General features: G+C 42.5%; 1 protein-coding gene across 1 annotated transcript in view; it reads right to left on the minus strand.

The window, feature by feature from the left end:
• Positions 1-18,719, minus strand: part of MIB1 (MIB E3 ubiquitin protein ligase 1) — a 164,424-nt gene extending 145,705 nt beyond the window's left edge. The window contains exon 1 of the mRNA XM_002713451.5: positions 18,429-18,719. Coding sequence (XP_002713497.1) covers positions 18,429-18,657 — 229 coding nt within the window. The 5' untranslated portion in view covers positions 18,658-18,719. The remainder of the gene's footprint in view (positions 1-18,428) is intronic.
• Positions 18,720-19,691: the final 972 nt, after the last annotated feature.

Here is a 19,691-nt window from a genome sequence, read left to right on the forward strand (position 1 = left end):
CTAAAAGGCTTCAAAGCAAACGGTAAACATTCAGAATTATGCTGCACTTAATTTAAATATACTAGTTATCTATTTAAACAACTTAGTGGTCAAAATCATCTCATATCACAGGTAAATTCTGCAATATTTATACAAAAATCAAAGAACTAAAAGTTCTCAATTTCTCAGACTTCACCTAGGGAACATTGAATTATTCATGTGTGAGTTACCACCATTTTAGCAAATTGCCTACTTCTCCATCACCATTCTCAGCTTTTGTCCCCAAAGCTTATGGCTTACCAGGGGCTGCATCTATCTTTTCAGTTCAATTATTTTTCACTGCAGAACAGCATCAGTTGAGACACAACAGCCACATGAAATAGCACTACACACCACTAGGTGACCTGCCACAGTTTTCACCTATTGAAATGATGCTTTCTGACCTGTGGCTAATTAAGCCTGATTACATCAATCATCAAACTTATTGACCAGAGACCCAAAAAGATGTTATATTCTGGTATAAATAGAATGTAAACTAACATTAAAAACAAGGGCCAACGCTATGGCATAGCAAGTAAGGCCATGCTGGCATCCCATATGGGTGCCAGTTCCTTTCCCTGCTGCTCCACTTCTGATCCAGCACTCTGCTAATGCACCTAGGAAAGATGTGGAAGATGGCCCAAGTGCTTGGACCCCTGCAACCCCTTGGGAGACATCATTCTTTTATTTTTTTTTATTTTTATTTTTATTTTATTTATTTTCTTTTTTGACAGGCACAGTGGACAGTGAGAGAGAGACAGAGAGAAAGGTCTTCCTTTGCCGTTGGTTCACTCTCCAATGGCCGCCGCGGCCGGCGCGCTGCGGCCGGCGCACCGCGCTGATCCGATGGCAGGAGCCAGGAGCCAGGTGCTTTTCCTGGTCTCCCATGGGGTGCAGGGCCCAAGCACCTGGGCCATCCTCCACTGCACTCCCTTGGCCACAGCAGAGGGCTGGCCTGGAAGAGGAGCAACCGGGACAGAATCCGGCGCCCCGACCGGGACTAGAACCCGGTGTGCCGGCGCCGCTAGGCGGAGGATTAGTCTAGTGAGCCGCGGCGCCGGCGGGAGACATCATTATAAGCATTAGCAACCCTCTGAAGTCACATGTATGTTCATGTGAGGCACACAGATACAGAGTATAACTACAGAATCAACTGAAAACCCACACTAAACAGCAGACAACAACTGGGGAAACACAGGTGAGAGGAACACTTTCACATTTTGTTTTACATGTGTTTTAAGTGTTTAAAGTTTTATTATAAACATGCCATTAATTTAGAAAGAAAATGAATGGGCACAAGTTTGACCTAGCAGTTAAGACCCTACACCCCAAGTCAGAACACGCAGGTCTGAGTTCTATTTCTGTTCCCAACTCCAGCTTCCTTTTAACACACACTCTGAAAAGCAGCAGGTACCTGGGTTCCTGCCACTCACATGGGAGACACAGAACAAGTTCTTGGCCTCTGGCTTCCTCCTAGCCCAGTCCCAGCTATTTCAGGCATTTGAGGAGTGAACCAGCAGATGAGATTTCTCTTTTTCTCTTCTCCTTTTCTAACTCTCTCTCTAATAAATGAAAAATGTTTTTAATAAGCAGAAAGTGAAAAATAAAAATCAATTTTATCTTCTAAAATTGGCATGGCTTAAAAAGATAATTTCAGTGCACACTGAAGATGTGTCAACAAAGAATAAGGTACCACTGAGAGGAAAATATAAACTGACACAACCTCTATAAAAGACACTTGCAAAAGGTTTTAAATGCTTTAAAAGATTTTGACCCTGGCCTTCAAATATTTTAAAAGATAAACCCAAAGATACTCAGTTGTGTGTAAACAGTAAATACAAAAAAAATTTTTTGAAGATTTACTTATTTGAAAGGCAGAATTTAGAGAAAGAGAGGGAGAAACAGAGAAAGATTTTTCATTCACTGGTTCACTCCCCAAATGGTTGCAATGGCCAGAGCTGGGCCAGTCCAAAGCCAGCAGCCAAGAGCTTCTTTCAAGTCTCCCTTGTGGGTACAGGGGCCCAAGCACTTGGGCCATCTTCCACTGCTTTCCCAGATGCATTAGCAGGGAGCTGGATCAGAAGCAGAGTAGCCAGGTCTTGAATTGGTGCCCAAATGGGATGCCAGCATCACAGGCAGTGGTTTACCCACTACAACACAATGCCAGCCTATTTAAACTAGGGGCTGGCTCTGTGGCGTAGCATGCTAAGCCAACTCTTGCAGCACCAGCATCCCATGTACAAAGCATCAGAAATTTTATATATGCCACTTAAAATTAAAGACAAACAAAAACACAAAGGACCCTAAAAAAATATGTACAGAAGTCAACTTTCAAATTACCTTAGATATCTGACTAGTAAGAATATTTAATTGCTACTCGAAAATGTTTACATCTTTTAACCTCTACACTGAGTTATATCATGCTTATGAAAACAAGTGCCCTACCTAAGTACATATACTTGAAGTTAGAGGCTAATACCCACATCTGTTTTACCAGAAAAGCTGACCAAAAATATAATTAATGTCAAACGCCAGTGATAGTAACTGACCACACATGGTTAAGTTCCATAAATCTCTAGTTTCAGTTTGTTACCACAAAAAAGTAGAATGCACTAAACAAATCAGTATGCACTTCACATTTAGAGGTTTGCCCTGAACTGTGTGACTTTTTTTTTTTTTTCAAAAACAAAAAACCAAACCCCAACATGAACTGTGTGACTTTTCAAATGAGTGAGCTAACAAAAGGTGTAAGGAAGATGTATCTCAACCACCCCTCAAAAAAGAAAAAGCTCAGTGTTAACTATTGCTGTATTTATATATTTTCTTATATTTAAGTTCACTTTCCACAAAGTACAATGATAACATTCATGACTTCACAATGCATATACAGCCTCTCTTTGAAAGGACCCATCTAAACATACAATGACAACTGGTAGAAAAAAAAATACTTCTGTAATTCATGGTTTTAAAGACTACTTCAGGAAGACCATTAATGCACATAAGAGCACATCCAAATCCTTTCTTAGTTCCCACAATTCAAATGCCAGGAAAGCCATTGAACAGCTGTGAAACGGACTAACACTAGAAGAAGTAAACAAAGCAACCCATTCCACTACCAAAAAGAGCGTGAAGGATTTTTAATGAAAATGTGATTGACTTTAAAACAAAAGCTGATACTTAAAGAAAACATAATTCAGGAGAAAGGGCATTATGGAAACAAGGCAAGCATTCTACTGATCCCTTTCTGTGGCAGGTTTTTTTTGTTTCCCATTATTACATCCACCCAATTCATTCGCATTGAAAAACCACTGGCCTTGGCAAGAGTTATTACTTAGATTTTTCATTTCATAAAATTTAACTCCCTAACTAAACCCATAACTATTTTTCTCCTATGGAATACCATGTTAGCCTAGAGAGCTAATGTTCTTTTCTATCACTAAGCTTTATGAAGACATCTGCCACCATTAAATGAACCACCTGATGACAGCTTTTGACTCATTCTCCTAATACTCCAATGACCATCTCCTCTATGTGTTAATGCCATTTTGTCTAAGTTCAATAAGTTACAGAATTCACATAGCTGAAGCCTTTGTTGGAAAAGTTTATGAAAATCATAAAACATGCTACTCAAGATAAAAAACCACAACTCTTAAGAGAAACAATACAGACCAGCGCTATCGCGTAGTGAGCTAAGCCTCTGCCTGTCGCGCCAGCATCCTATATTGATGCCAGTTCGAGTTTCAGCTGCTCCACTTCCCATACAGCTCTGTGCTATGGCCTGAGAAAGTAGTGGAAGATGGCCCAAGTGCTTGCTTGGGCCCCTGCACCTGCATGGGAGACCCAGAAGAAGCTCCCGGTTCCTGTCTTTGGATTGGCCCAGCATCAGCCATTACATTCATTTGGGAAGTGAACCAGCAGATGGAAGACCTGTCTCTCTGTCTCTCCCTCTCTGTGTCTATAACTTTACCGCTCAAATCAGTAAAATCTTTAAAAAAAATAAATAAATAAAAACAGTTCAAATTTACAAAGTCCTGATTTAAGTAAAATGTTACATTTCTAGGTAGAAAGCAGCTTAGAGAATCAGAATTTTTACTATAAGCAGTTCATTATATGAAGTACCTCAACATGGAACAAGATATAAATCATATATATAAATATATATATATATATAAATTAGCACTTTGTTACAGTAGCAAAACTAAAAAGTAAACAATAGGGGCTGGCACCATGAGACAGTGGGTTAAAGTCCCAGCCTGAAACCCCAGCATCCCATATGGGCATTAGTTCAAGTCCCGGCTGCTCCACTTCTGATCCAGCTCCCCGCTAATGTGCCTGGGAAAGCAGCAGAGGATGCCAAGTCCTTGGACCCCTGCACCCACGTGGGAGACCAGGAAGAATCTCCTGGCTCTTGGCTTTGAATCAGCTTAGCTCCCACCAAATGGTCATCTGGGGAGTGAACCAGTGGATGGAAGACCTCTCTCTCTCTGTCTCTCTCTCTCTCTCTAACTCTTGTCTTTCAAATAAATCTTTTAAAAGAAAATTACAGGAGATTTAAAAGCACTGCAAACAAACTACTAAATGCTGCTCACAGACACAGAAAAACATCCATAAATATAAAGAAATTCATGGTAATGATAGAAACTAATTTCTGATAGGAACCTTAAGAGAAGAAGGAAAGAACGCAAACAGAAGTACACAGGGTAGGGCTGGTGCTGTAGAGTGGGTTAAATCGCTGTCTGCAGCACCAGCATCCTATATGGGCACAAGTTCAAGTCCCAGCTACTCTACTTCCCATCCAGCTCCCTGTTAATACACCTGGGAAAACAGCAAAAGATGGCCCAGGTTTTAGTGCCTCTGTATCCATGTGGGAGACCTGGATAAAGCTCCTGGCTCCTGATTTGGGCCTGGCCCAGCCCTGGCTATTGCAGCCAGTCACTGGGCAGTGAACCAGTAGAGAGAAGCTCTCTCTCTCTCTCTTTCAAATAAATAAATAAATTTTTAAAAAAAAGTACTCAGGGTGTTCAAATATATCAGTAATCTTTTGCTTCTACATAGGTTTGTAGATATTTGCTGTATTACTGATTTATCTACTTTGATATATTAAATATTAGTAAATATTAAAGCTATATACATTAATGTTTTTAAAATAAACACCTTAGGAGACTAGTGTGATGCCTAGCTAATCCTCCAAATTTTAGCCCAAATTAAAAGACTTCACCTAACATTGATAAGAATTTATAAATCATTAGCCATTATTCAAAAATAATTACTTATACTGGCATAACTATTGATGTTACTCAACCAAGAAATTCAATTTTGATTTACTGAGTCAATCAACTTTAGTCCCAAATCTATTGTGACAAAAAGTATTATAGAGATTAAAGAATGCTAACCAACTACAGTTATCTATTCTCCCGGAACCATCAAACTACCTAATTCGTTTAGAAATTGTCTCAACTATAACAAAACTCCTACTGAAGACAAGGCCTTTGAGACCTGCCAGCTACTGGTACAGTGCACATTCCTTACCCTTGAGAAATACTAAATTAATGAAAAGAGGATTACTGAAAAATAATACTTGCCATAAGTTATTATTACCACACTCTATGCTTTATGTTTCTTAAACCTTCTCAACAACAAAAAAAAAGTAGGTATTATCCCTATTTTGTAGACGAAGAAATTGTCACTCATAAGTAGGTGGCAGGCTCAAATTCAGGGGCCAGCATTGTGCCACAGCAGGTGAAACTGCCACCTGTAATACTGGCATCCCATATGGCTACCAGTTCTAGTCCCAGCTACTTCACTTCCAATCCAGCTCCCTGCTAATGACCTGGTAAAAAGCAGCAGAGGATGGCCCAAATACATGGATCCCTACCACCCACGTGGGATGTCTGGAGATGTTCCCATTATTTTATAGTTTCTGAGATGCAAACGATGGGTATTATCAATATACCTTAAAATAATATCTATTTAATTTTAAAAGCAATGGATTTTCATTCATTTGTTCACAATACAAAAGTAAAATATCTTTCAACTTGTAAGAAACTGTTAGCATCATAAAAGAAAATTACCAGCTAAATTTCAATTGAATTTTTTTAAAGATTTATTTTATTTATTTGAAAGAGTTACAGAGAGAGGTAAAGACAGAGAGAGGTCTTCCATCTGCTGGTTCACTCCTCATATGGTCACAACGGCCGGAGCTGTGTGGATCCGAAGCCAGGAGCCAGGAACCTCCTCCGGGTCTCCCACGTGGGTGCAGGGGCCCAAGGACTTGGGCCATCCTCTACTGCTTCCCCATAGCAGACAGCTGGATCAAAAGAGGAACAGCCAGGACTAGAACCAGTGCCCATATGGGATGCCGGTGCTTCAGGCCAAGGCTTTAACCCGCTGCGCCACAGCGCCAGCCTGATATTTTTATTTAACTAGTAAATGAGATTTAAAAAGTCAGCCCTCTGTATCCACAGGTTCCAAATCCCAAAAACTATATTGCTCCTGACCACACATATGCAAACATAGTATTAATGGGCCATTTTTCCTTATAAAACAAAAAGTTTCATAAATGAGGTGAGATTTCAGTGATTTGAAAATAAAGTACCATCTGATAACTGAATAAATATAACAATGTCACATCCTTTGTCAAAAATAGAGGTTGGCATGGGCAGGCATTTAGCCTAGCAGTGAAGATATCAGTTAAGATACCCAATGCCCATATCCTTTATCAGAGTGCCTGGGTTTGATGTCTGACTCCAACTCCTCATGTTTCCTGCTAAATGCAGACGGTGGGAGGCAGCAGTGATGGCTCAAGTAGTTGGGATCCTGCCATTCAGGTAGTACAACCTGAACTGAGTTCCTGACTTCAGCCCATTCTCAGCATAGTCCCTTCATCGCTTTGCAGGAATCTGGGACCTGAGCTAGTGGATGGGAGCTCTCCTATTTTTCTCTCTCTAATAAAATTTTCCTTAAAAAATAAAAAATGTAGGATGGGGGTAGGCATTGTGGTACAGTGTGTTAAGCCACAGCTTGGAACGCCTGCATACCTTACCAGAGTGCCTGGAATGAGGTCTCCCCTCCACTTCAGATCTAGTTTCCTGCTAATGTGCACCTTGGGAGGCAGCAGATGATGGCTCAAGTACTTGGGTCCCAGCCACTCACGTGGGAAACTATGATGGAATTCCTGGCTCCTGGCTCCTGGCTGTTGCGGACATTTGTAAAGTGAACCATCAGATGAAGAGTTCATGTTTTCTCTTTCAAATACATAAAAATAAATAATACCTTTTTTAAAAGTCCCTCTAATGAAAAAAAAAAAAGATGACTGGGACTCTAAGTGAATGTGTTTAGAACACAGAAAATATAAGACCAAGGACTCAATACTACCTGGACAGGAAAGGCTGACCAACACAAGCTAGAGGATCTGACAGTCTCACATGTAATTCAAATTATTTGCTTTAAAAGCAAAAACTCTTTCACAGTACTGATCTATTTTCTTACAGGAAGCTAAATATAGCTATATATGCTAAACTACCTGTTACATATTGTATCCACACACACAGAATATCATTAATGTCTAACAACAGTGTTACTTTACGTCAATCAAAAGTCATACTGTATACCAGCATTCACATTTCTTTTAAAGATTTATTTATTTATTTGAAAGGCAGAGTTATAGAGAGGAAGAAACAGAGAAAAAGATATTCCATCGGGTGGTTCAAACGGCCGCAATGGCCAGAGTCAGGCTGATCCAAAGCCAATGGCCAGGAGCCAGGAGCCTCTTTTGGGTCTTCCACACGGATCCAGGGGCCCAAACACTTGGGCCATCTTCCACTGCTTTCCCAGGCACATTAGCAGGGAGCTGGATCAGTAGCGGAGCAGCCGGGACTCTTAACCAGCACCATACCGGATGCTAGCGCAGCAGGTTTACCTGCTACACTACAGTGCTGGTCCCCAAGCATTAACATTTCTTATCTTCAATATTACATAGCGAATGGAGCCAGCGCTGTGGCGTAGCAAGTAAAGCTGCCACTTGCAGTGCCAGCATCCCATATGGGTGCCGGTTGGAGTCCCAATCACTCCGTTTCCAATCAAGCTCTCTCCTATGGCCTGGGAAAGCAGTAGAAGATGGTCCAAGTCTTTGGGCCCCTGCACCTGTGTGGGAGACCCCAAGAAAGCTCCTGGCTTCAGATGGATGCAGCTCCAGCCATTGCGGCCATCTGGGGAGTGAACCAGTAGATGATGAAAGACCTCTCTCTCTCTGCCTCTGCCTCTACCTCTCTGCCTTTCAAATAAATAAATAAATCTTTAAATATATATATATATATATATATATATAAAATATAGTAGAAGTTAATGGAACAGAAAGCTAGTTTTGTGAGAAATGGATTTTGAATCTAGAAATGAACACATAACCTAATTATGAGTCAGGTTTGGGTATTTAAGGAAAAGTGTAGTAAAATAAAGCAATTTTTAGGCTTGCAAAAATTCAAATTATCTATTCTCTTTAAAAAAAAGGATTTTTCCCCCAAAGGGACAAATACCATATGTTCTCCCTGATTGGTGACAACTGACTGAACACCAAAAAGGAAACCTCCTGAAGTGAAATGGACACTATGGGAAACGGTGACTTGATCAGCATAGCCCTGACTGTTAATGAACAACTTAATACATTATACTTAGTAGTTTTTTTGTCGGTTCTACTTAATATGACTGGTTTAATTCTGTAATTAATACACAGTTATTCTTAAGTGTTGAAACTTAACTGAAATGTGATCCCTGTTAAACATAAGAGTGGGAATAAGAGAGGGAAGAGATGTACAATTTGGGACATGCTCAAGCTCACTTGCCCCAAATGGTAGAGTTAGAAACATACCAGGGGATTCCAATTCAATCCCATCAAGGTGGCATGTACCAATGCCATCTCACTATTCCAAGTGATCAATTTCAGTTCACAATTGATCATAATGAAAGGACTAAGAGTCAAAGGGAGCACATAAACAAGTCTAGTACCTGCTAATACTAACCGATAGAATAAATAAAGGGGAGAGTGATCCAACATGGGAAGTGAGATACTCAGCAGACTCATAGAATGGCAGATGTCCTAAATAGCACTCTGGCCTCAGAATCAGCCCTAAAGGCATTCGGATCTGGCTGAAAAGCCCATGAGAGTATTTCAGGCATGGAAAGCCAAGACACTCTGGCAAAAGATCTCTGCGAGTGAGATCCCAGTGGAAAGAACAGGTCTTCAAAGAAGGAGGTACCTTTCTCGGAAGGGAGGAGAGAACCTCCACTTTGACTATGACCTTGTCTAAACAAGATAAGAATCGGAGAACTCAGAGGGCTTCCATAGCCTTGGAAACTCATGACTGGAGCATAGGGAGATTACTGATGCCATAGACAGGAGTGTCAATTGGTAAAGTCAACAACAGGAGTCACTGTGCACTTACTCCTCATGTAGGATCTCTGTCCTTAATGTGCTGTGCATTGAGATTTAATGCTATAATGAGTACTCAAACAATATATTTCACTTTGTGTTTCTATGGGGGTGCAAACTGTTGAAATCTTTACTTAATGCATACTAAACTGATCCTCTGTAAAAAAAAAAAAAAAAAAAAAAATTATCAACTCCCAACTTGACTCTCACTGGGATTAAACATGACAATAGGTCTGATCTGATTTCATCATCATTTTAAAAAAATCATCTATTATTTTTCACTTTATGTTTCTGTGTGGGAGCAAACTGTTGAAATCCTTAATGTATACTAAGCTGATCTTCTGTATATTAAGAGAATCGAAAATGAATCTTGATGTGAATGGAAGGGGAGAGGGAGTGGGAAAGGGGAGGGTTGTGGGTGGGAGGGACGGTATGGGGGGGAAGCCATTGTAATCCATAAATCGTACTTTGGAAATTTATATTCATTAAATAAAAGTTAAAAAAAAAGGATTTTTCCAAAAAAATGCAAACAGAAGGGAAAGACTAAAGCTAAGAAATAATAATAAGAAAGCACTAAAACTTTAAATCCAAGTATTTGTTAATAATAATACTGCAAAGTTTAATGAGATTTTAAGGGCAAATCCTAAAACAAAAAGATCTTTGGGGGGGGGGGGAGACAACATAAACAATAACTTGGAACAAATTTTCCTGATAATTTCTATAAAGCCAAAAAAAAGTGGGAAAAGAAAAACAAAGACATTTGATTTTCTACACAATTTTTCAATCACTTAATTAAATATTAAAAGGCAACCTCTAGCAGAACAGAAAAAAAGGTGATAAAGTTTCCAACTCACTGAGGAAAAAAATACACATGAATATTAGGACAGCAGTAAGAACCTATGTTATCTCATAAATATGAACAAGTTAAACTCTACTAAAAACCAAAGATTCTTAAAATCAGTGGAGATATTTAGTAATATTATTTACAAGAGAAATTTCTATAACTTAAAATAAAAACTATGGGGCCGGCACTGTGGCGTACCGGGTAACGCCACCTGCAGTGCCGGCATCCCATATGGGCGCCAGTTCAAGTTCTGGCTGCTCCACTTCTGATCCAGCTCCCTGCTATGGCCTGGGAAAGCAGCGGAAGATGGCCCAGGTCTTTGGGCCCCTGCACCCATGTGGGAGACACAGAAGAAGCGCCTGGCTCCTGGAGAGGGGAAAGGCTGTAAAGTGTAGAGCCCCACAAATATATTAAGATGATATTAGACCTGCAAATATATGTGTATAAATATTAGATGCTAATGTGCATCTTGGATGGCAGAACATGATGGCTCAAGTAGTTGGGTCCTTACCACCCACTCAGGAGACCTGAGTTACCTTTCTGGCTTTCAGCCCACAGCCTGCTATTGTAGACACTTAGGGAGAGAACAAGATAATGGATGTTCACTCTCCCCATTGCTCTCCCTCTTGACTCTTAAAACAAAAAAAAGTTATAGCAGATGGAGAAAAAAAAAAAAAGATCATTTTACAGAAGTTTTAAAAATAATTTTATTTATTTATTTATTTGAAAGTCATAGTTACACAGAGAGAGAAGGAGAGAGAGAGAGAGAGGTCTTCCATCTGCTACTTCACTCTCCAGATGGCCACAACAGCCATAGCTGTGCTGGTCCAAAGCCAGGAGCTTCTTCTGGGTCCCCAACGCATGTGTAGGGGCCCAAGGACTTGGGCCATCTTCTACTGCTTCCCCAAGTCATAGCAAAGAGCTGGATCACAAGTGAAGCAGCCAAGACACAAATTGGTATCCATATAGGATGCAGGCACTGTAGGCAGCGGCTTTACCTGCTACTCCACAGTGCTGGCCCCCAGAAATTTTTAAAATAACATAGACAATATATGCCTCCTGACAATCCCCTTTTCTATTATTCTAGAAAGAGATCAGAAGAGATGGGGAGCCCTCAGAAAAGGTAAAGCTCAGGATTACTAATCCATTTTCTTTCTTTTCTAATTCAGAATTAGCACTTTTCAACCTTCAAATGAATAAAAACATTTAAAGAGTTTTTCCACATGTAACCCAAGCAACATTATTCGCTCTGTGTAGAAGAAAAGGACAAGGAACTGTCCCCAAAACATATTGGACCAACTATGATCAAAAGCTAGTTTTAAGTATGCCTGATTTTTCTATGCCTCTAACCTTTGTTATCCACACAGAGAAGGATAAAAGTAGCTTTAATAGGAAATCCAAATTCATTTTCCCTATTCTTCATTCTTTGGACAACACTATAGTCAAGTGACCACAAATGAAAACATATTTCTCCCCCAAATGTTATAAAATCAGTACCTAAATGGCACAAAGCCAACTACATATACATAGTTAGACTTCACAAAATTATCTCTAAATGAATTAAATAACATATTTCTACAATCTTCTTACTCACTACATACTACCCAAATATATCTGGATACAATATAGAAAGTTTATCATTCAAATAAATACCCACTGCTACTCTTGGTAATGTTTGACTATCCTAGACCATAAATTCAAACACATCATGAATTGTCCTGAATTAAAAAAAAAATAAAGTTTAGGGAGCTGGCACTGTGGCATAGCAAGTGAGGCCACCACCTGGAGTGCGGCATCCCATTTGGGCACCGGTTCGAGTCCTGGCTGCTCCATTTCTGACCCAGCTCTCTGCTATGGCCTTGGAAAGCAGTGGAGGATGGCCAGAGTCCTTGGGCCCTTGCACCCACGTGGGAAGACCCAGAGGAGGCTCCTGGCTCCTAGCTTCAGGTAGGCACAATTCCAGCTATTGCAGCCAACTGGGGAGTAAGCCAGCAAATGGAAGACCTCTCTCTCTGCACCTCTCCTTCTCTCTCTGTGTAACTCTTTCAAATAAATAAATCAGTCTTTTAAAAAAATAAAGTTTATATGCCAAAACATTGCAGACATATACTACCAGGCAAAATCTGCTATACATGATAAAAGGATATCAGAAAGATTCAAAATGATCCAACCTTAACTCTCAGAATCCTTAACTCTAAGAAAAGTTTCAAAGAATTTTATGTTCTTAATTCCCAAACATACTGCAATAAATGTTCTGCCCACATACTATAAACAGGGAACAAAGAATGAATATAAACAAAGTCAACCTCAGTTTTCATGGTAAACACCATAAGGCTGCCTTTTTTGTTTTTAATAACCAAAAAATAGATCAAACATGCAAAGAATTGTAACAAATACTAAGCATTCACAGCTCAGTTTAAGACATAAAACATTATCAAAATAAGAAAATGTCACTGACCCTAGCAGTTAAGACCCAGATTCCACATCAGTGTTGCTTGGGTTCCATTCCCAGCTCAAGTTTCTGACTGCAGCTTCTAACTTCACCTTGGGAGGCAGGTGATGGCTCACGTAATTTAGGAACCCACTATTCATGCACAGACCTGGACTGAGTTATAGCCCTGGACACTGCAGGCATTTGGGGAGTAAACCAACAGATGAGAATGCTCACTCGCTCTGCCTCTCAAATAAATAAATATTTTTAATTTACAAAAACAGTTAAAGCCCCTGGTATACTTTTACCAACTGCACTCTACTGTTCACAATAAAGATACCCAAACTCTTGAAGTTGGTATGTATCATTACCTTTCTGGCATACCTTTGCCACATAGTACATATCCCTAAAGCAACGAGTCTAAAGCAGTCATAATTCTGCCCTCCCTCCAGGGGACATTAAGCAACGTCTGGAGATACTGTAGGCTATCACAAGGAGTTGGGGTACTACTACTTCTAACAAGTAGAGGCACAGAATGCTGGCCTACAAAGTACAGGACATCCCCTACAATAAAGAATTATCCCATCCTGTTCAAAATGTCAAAAATGCCATGGTTGAAAAACCCTACCCTGAATAATAAATAGTACTATTTGTATATTTTACAACTACTTTATGTACTTAACATTACTTTCTCTTTCGGGTCAGGCATTTGGCATAGTGGTACAGACACCACTTGAGATGTGCCTGCATTCCAGTACCAGCCCCTCTCCTAATGTTAGCTTTCTGCTAACACGCATCCTGGGAGGCAACAGGTGATGTCTCTAGCTGGGTCCCTGACACCCACATGGGAGACCTGGATTGAGCTCTTGGCTCCCGGCTTCTGCTCTGGGTGATATGGGTATTTGGAGAATGAACCAGGTAGTAGATGTTTTGGGTGTGTGTGTGTGTGTGTGTGTGTATCGCTGCCTTTCAAATAAAAAAAATTTTTTTTAACTTTCTCCTCTGTACAATACTCCAGAGTACAAATTCACACAGTTCACTTATCCATTCTCCTGTTGATGAAGCTTTTTTCCAATTTTCTTTTATATATAATACTGCTGCAAACATTCTTATACAAGCTTCTCTGTGTTCAATGAGAAATTCTCTCAATGGAAGTGATTTTTAAAGTGTGGCACTTAAACTCTCAGGCAAGTTCTCAAAACCCTTTTATGTGCCTCAATATAGTCAAAAATATTTTCATAATAAGACATAAAATATCATTCACACTTTTCATGTTGGCATTGCACTGACTGTACACAAGCAACAGAGGGCAAAACTGCTATGATGTAGCCAAATAAATATCATTATTAGTAAGACATATGGGTATGTCTTATGTACTTCCCAACATGAGTCAATAAGAGCAAATGACCATTCTTATGGTACCTTTGCCCAAAACATGTAACATGACTTTAATCATGAGGAAACCAGACAACCCAAATCTGAGGACCAGTCTACAAGACTATTGGTCAGTGTCAAAGTCATGAAAGACAATGACAAAGGCACAAGCCCAGACTGGAAAAGACCACAAGAACATCAATGAGCAAGTTGATGGAATTTTAATAAGATCTACAGTTAACGCCATAGTACTAGTGTTAATTTTCTGACTTCTGATTTTGATCACTATAGGGTATCAACATGTGAAGAAGACTGATGAAGAGCAAAAGGGAGCTCTTCTAGTTTTGCATTTTTATTATTTCAAAATGAAAAGTTAAATTTTTAAATTTTAACTATTATGAAAATAAATATGTACTAACTATAATAAATATTGAAGTCTTGCAAAATGTAATAAAATGTCAATGGACACTAAAGATTAAATGTTAAAAAAAAAAAAACAAAAAAAACCACTGGCAGTAGTATACTCCTGGAGCCATGACAAAAAAGCCAAGAGTTTGCTCTTGTTATTCAATCCCATACCAAAAAAAAAAATCTAAAAACTGAAACAAATTAAACCTTAGAAATTAAAATACATTTCAACAAACATCTCCTATGAGGGCTGGCTATTCTAAAAGTCCTTGTAAAATGTCTGCTAGGTAAGGTGTGTGGCATAGCACATTATGCCACCACTTGGGATTCCTGCATCCTGCATCCCAAATCAGAGTGCCTGATGTCCTGGCTACTTTCCTTCAATCCAGCTTCCCACTAATGCACATCCTAGGCGGCAGCAGATGTTAGATCAACTACTTGAGTCTCTGCCATCTCCGTGGGAGACCCGAATGGAGTTCCAGGTTCTTGCCCATTCCTGACTATGGCAGGCATTTAGGGACCAAACCAACAAGCAGATGCAAGTGGTTGCTTTAACCCCCTCTCTCCTTCACTGATTTTCAAATAAACAAACTTTTTAAAAAAATAAAGTTCACTAAAACAATCTGATGAACAAAAGGAACTACTACACATAGGTTAACATATTCAGTTATCTTATAAACTAACCAAAGATTCTAAGACAGCTGCCCCTGAAAAACACCGCTTTTATATTAAGATAATAAAACTGTTAATGTGATAGTTACACTTCATACTACGAAACATGTAGACATTAATAATCCCCTCAAAAATCACTGTAGTACAGGATCCATCACACTTTACCACTACCCTAGAAAGGTATTTAAATTTTCCCATAATCTACAATCACTGATTAAAGAATTCCCCCTAATTACTGAGTTGTGGTCAGACTTTAACATAAGCAAACATGATAATAAAACTTTTTTAAAGAGTGTGCAGAAGTAGGCATATGCCTTATACACTGCTGTTAGGAGTGTTAAGTTGGTAAAATGTCTTAAAAGAGCAATGAGCCAATATCTATCAAAACACTATAAATCTACACACTTCCATTAAGCAATTCTACTTCAGAAGTACTCAGTACATATACACAAGGATATACCTACAAGAAAGTATTCACAGCATCTCTGTAAATAAAAAGATCTGAAACAATATAAATGCCCATCAATAAAGTACCAGCTAAATAAATTACTGCATTGAGTCTCTGATATACTATTTAAGAATAAGGTAGCTGGCGCTGCGGTTCACTAGGCTAATCCTCCGCCTTGCGGCGCCGGCACACCGGGTTCTAGTCCCCGTCAGGGTGCCGGATTCTGTCCCGGTTGCCCCTCTTCCAGGCCAGCTCTCTGCTGTGGCCCGGGAGTGCAGTGGAGGATGGCCCAAGTGCTTGGGCCCTGCACCCCATGGGAGACCAGGATAAGTACCTGGCTCCTGCCATCGGATCAGCGCGGTGCGCTGCCAGCCGCGGCGGCCATTGGAGGGTGAACCAACGGCAAAGGAAGACCTTTCTCTGTCTCTCTCTCTCACTGTCCACTCTGCCTGTCAAAAAAAAAAAAGAATAAGGTAAAAATCCATGTGTGGAACAATTATTAAATGAAAGAAAAGTGCAGATGAATATGGCTTATAAACATTTATACTTAAGAAGGATGGATTTATATTTTCAGTACATTCATTTATGTGCTGGTAATGTATAGAGTATTCTCTCAGAATACACAAGAAACTGTTAACAATGTTGGTCTCTTTTTGTACTGCTGAAACTTTATATTCTTTTGGCCGTGCACAAACATCTTCAATGTTTAAAAAGCTAGCTAATGGGGCCAGCACTGTGGCTTAGTGGGTAAGGCCACCACCTGCAGTGCCAGCATCCCATACGGGAGCTGGTTCAAGTCCCGGCTGCTCCACTTCCAATCCAGCTCTGCTGTAGCCTGGAAAAGCAGTAGAAGATGGCCCAAGTCCTTGGGCCCCTGCACCCATGTGGGAGACCAGAGGAAGCTCCTGGCTCCTGGCTCCTTGCTTCGGATCGGCCCAGCTCCAGCCACTGTGGCCATTTGGGGAGTGAACCAGCAGATGGAATATCTCTCTCTCCTTCTCTCTCTGTGTAACTCTTGACTTTCAAATAAATAAATATTAAAAAAAAAAGCTAGCTAATATATACAATTGTATTAACTACCTGCTGAAAAAACTGAGTTGGCTTATGCTAATTTCCTTTTTATTGTTGTTAACAATAACTATGAGCTCATTTCAAAATTTGTTAGGCTTTGTCAGACTCAATCATAATGTCTGGGGCAGGTGTTACAGCACACTGAGTTTAACTGCCTCTTGGGACACCAGCATCCTATTCAGGAGGGCAGGTTCAAGTCCCAACTCCTCCACTTCCCATCAAGCCTCCTGCTAAATGCACACCCAAGGAGGCAGCACATCATGGCTCAAGCACTTACACCCCTGCCACACACATGGAGACCCAGATGGTGTTCCTGGCTCCCACCTTCAGCTTGGCCCATTACCAGCTCTTAAAGGGATTTTTGAGGAGAGATCAAAGAACTCACTCTGTCCTATTCTGTTACTCTGCTTTTCATATAAAAAAAAAAAAAGAAATAAAAAGTTTTCAAGAATCATGTCTCAGAAGCAGCTCATTTAGGAATTCTGAAAAGTATCCAGAATTTGAACCATTTTCTACTAAACACAATTGCAAGGATGAATCTATGTGAAAATGGTCAAATTAAATTAGAGGGGCAAGCACATGGAATAGCAGTCAAACATCACTTGGGAGTGCAAAATAGAGTGCCTGGGTTTGAATCCCACCCAACTCAGTTCCAGATTCCAGATTCCTGCTAATGTGCATCCTGGGAAGCAGCTGGTGATGGCTCAAGTGGTTGAGGTCCCTGCCACACACGCAGGAGACCCAGTTTGGACTGAATTCTAGGCTGCCTCATCCTTGACTATTGCCAGCATTCAGGGAATGAACCAGCAGATAGGAGATTTTCTCTTTCTTTCTCTCTCTTTCTCTCTCTCTCAGGAGATTTTCTCTTTCTCTCTCTCTCTCTCTCAGATTTTCTCTTTCTCTCTCTCCCTCCCTCCCTCCCTCTTAAAATAAGCCTTTAGTCTACCATATTAAAAAATTCCCGAGTAAATGACAAACACACCCTCAGCGAATCTTAATCAAGAACCCTGATTCATTCCTGGCTGAATGGACAAGACTTTGACATTATCATACTGAGAGGAGATGTTAACAAAAAGAGTACCAGGTGGCCTCTATACTTGTCTTCCACTTGGAAGAAGTCACACAAAGAAATGGCTCAAGAACTCAGACTTCTCTACTGATATTAAATATATAAAAATAAACAATTCAGAATTAAAATAATTGCACAGAATGTTAAGTAGCATTCAGTTATTGATTTCCAAGTCATTCTGTACCACAGGCAGCAAAAAAAAAAAAAAAAAAAAAAAAAAAAATTACAAGTATCTCTACAGATCTAAGGTACTAGGGCCCCTCGGTAGCTAAGCACCATATGGCAAGGCAAGCGTCCGTTTGGATAGTTATCACTTGGTGGCTGATTAATTTCAATGGCTTTTTAGACAGGCCCCCTCCCCTAGAGGAGAGGAAGAGGGACTGAATCTGTTGTCCTCCCGGGCGCTTTGTGTCTTCCAGGCTTGAAAGCATCCTGGTGCTGGTGCTTCGATCATCTCCCTTGGGAACACGGGGGTCCTTTTTCTGCAAGTTTCTGTTCGCCAGTACGAAAGCTAAAATCCCCTTTTGGCCCTTGCCCTCTCGCTCACTCCAGCCAGGCTCTGCGGGTGAAGCGTCCCACCACCGGCCCGTCCCAGGGGGCCCCGACGCCCACCGCAGCCTCGCCCCTTCCCCGGCGCGCGCAGGCCCAGGCCAGGCGGCCGCGGCTTACCGGTGGGCGCGCTGTCCAGGATGCGCAGGTCGTAGGCCCCGGAGCAGCGATAGTTGGCGGCGGTGCCGTTGTCCCACACCACCACCACCTCCTCCGGGCTCTCGAAGCTCCGGACGGTGCCCACATGGCCCTCGCCGCCGTCCTGCTTCCCCCACTTCCAGTCCGGGCCGCGCACTACCCGGGCCCCGACGCCTTCCACCATCACCCGGTTGTTCCGGGAGTTACTCATCGGGGCCCGGGCGGTGGGCTCCGCCGCTGCCGCTGCCGCCGCCGGGGGGCCCGTGAGGGAGTTGGGCCCAGGCCGGACTCTCGGCGCCGGCGGGGGCGGCAGCGAGCCCCGGGGGACGTGGGAGTAACTCACGGGGGCGGCGGCGCGGTCCCTGCGGAGCCCACAGCCGCTGCCCAGCCGCCGCCGCCGCGCCCCCCGCTCGGACTGGAGGCCCGCCCGCGGCGGCTCACGGGCGGCGGCGGCTAAGGGGCAGTGAGGAGGGGGCCGTGGGCGGGGACTCTCTCGCTTCCTCCGGGCTCCCCGGCCGGGCTACAGCGACGGCCGCCAAGAAACCTCGCTCTCCCCCGGCCGGGAGCGCGGGGAGCGCAGAGGGCCGGGGGAGGCTGGCCCAGGGGGGACGGCGAGGACAGCGGGGAGCAAGCCGAACTGCCGGCCTCTATCCTCCCCCGGCCCCTCGCTCCGGGGTGGGCGCCCGAGCGCCGGCGCCGACTCCTCCCCCGTGGGCAGCGGTGGTACCTCCCGGCGTCCGGCCAGCGCCCGGGCCCAGGGGCCTCCTTCTCTCTGCCCCCGCGCACGCCGCCGCGCTCCGCCCCGCCACAGAGTCCCCGCCGGGCGAGAGCGGCTCCACATCCGGGTACTGCCGCAGCCAAGGCCGGAGCAGCACCTTCTCTGAGTGACTGTGGGGAGGTGGGGGATCCTCAGCAATAATAAGGTGGGAAGGGTTTCGCAGAGTCGTGCGATCTGGGAAAGAAAGGAGACGAAAACCGATTCCTAAGCGTCTTTCCAGGGCCCAATGAGAGTGCGCATGCGCGCCTTCGGGAACACCGTGGAGGGGTTGGAAGCCCAACCCCAGCCTGAGGCGGTGAAGGGGGGGGGTCCTGGGGGGGCGTTGTCTCTCCATGGCGCCGCGCGTCCCATTGGCTGTGAGGAAGGGGGCGGGGCCTGCCTGGAGGTGGGCTGGAGGAAGTGAGGATGCGGATACGAGCCGAGCTGCGCGAAGCAGCCGCTGTAGTGCGGTTAGTCTTTCACTACGT

Source organism: Oryctolagus cuniculus, chromosome 10 (genome assembly GCF_964237555.1).
Source record: "Oryctolagus cuniculus chromosome 10, mOryCun1.1, whole genome shotgun sequence".
NCBI classification, from domain to species: Eukaryota; Metazoa; Chordata; class Mammalia; order Lagomorpha; family Leporidae; genus Oryctolagus; species Oryctolagus cuniculus.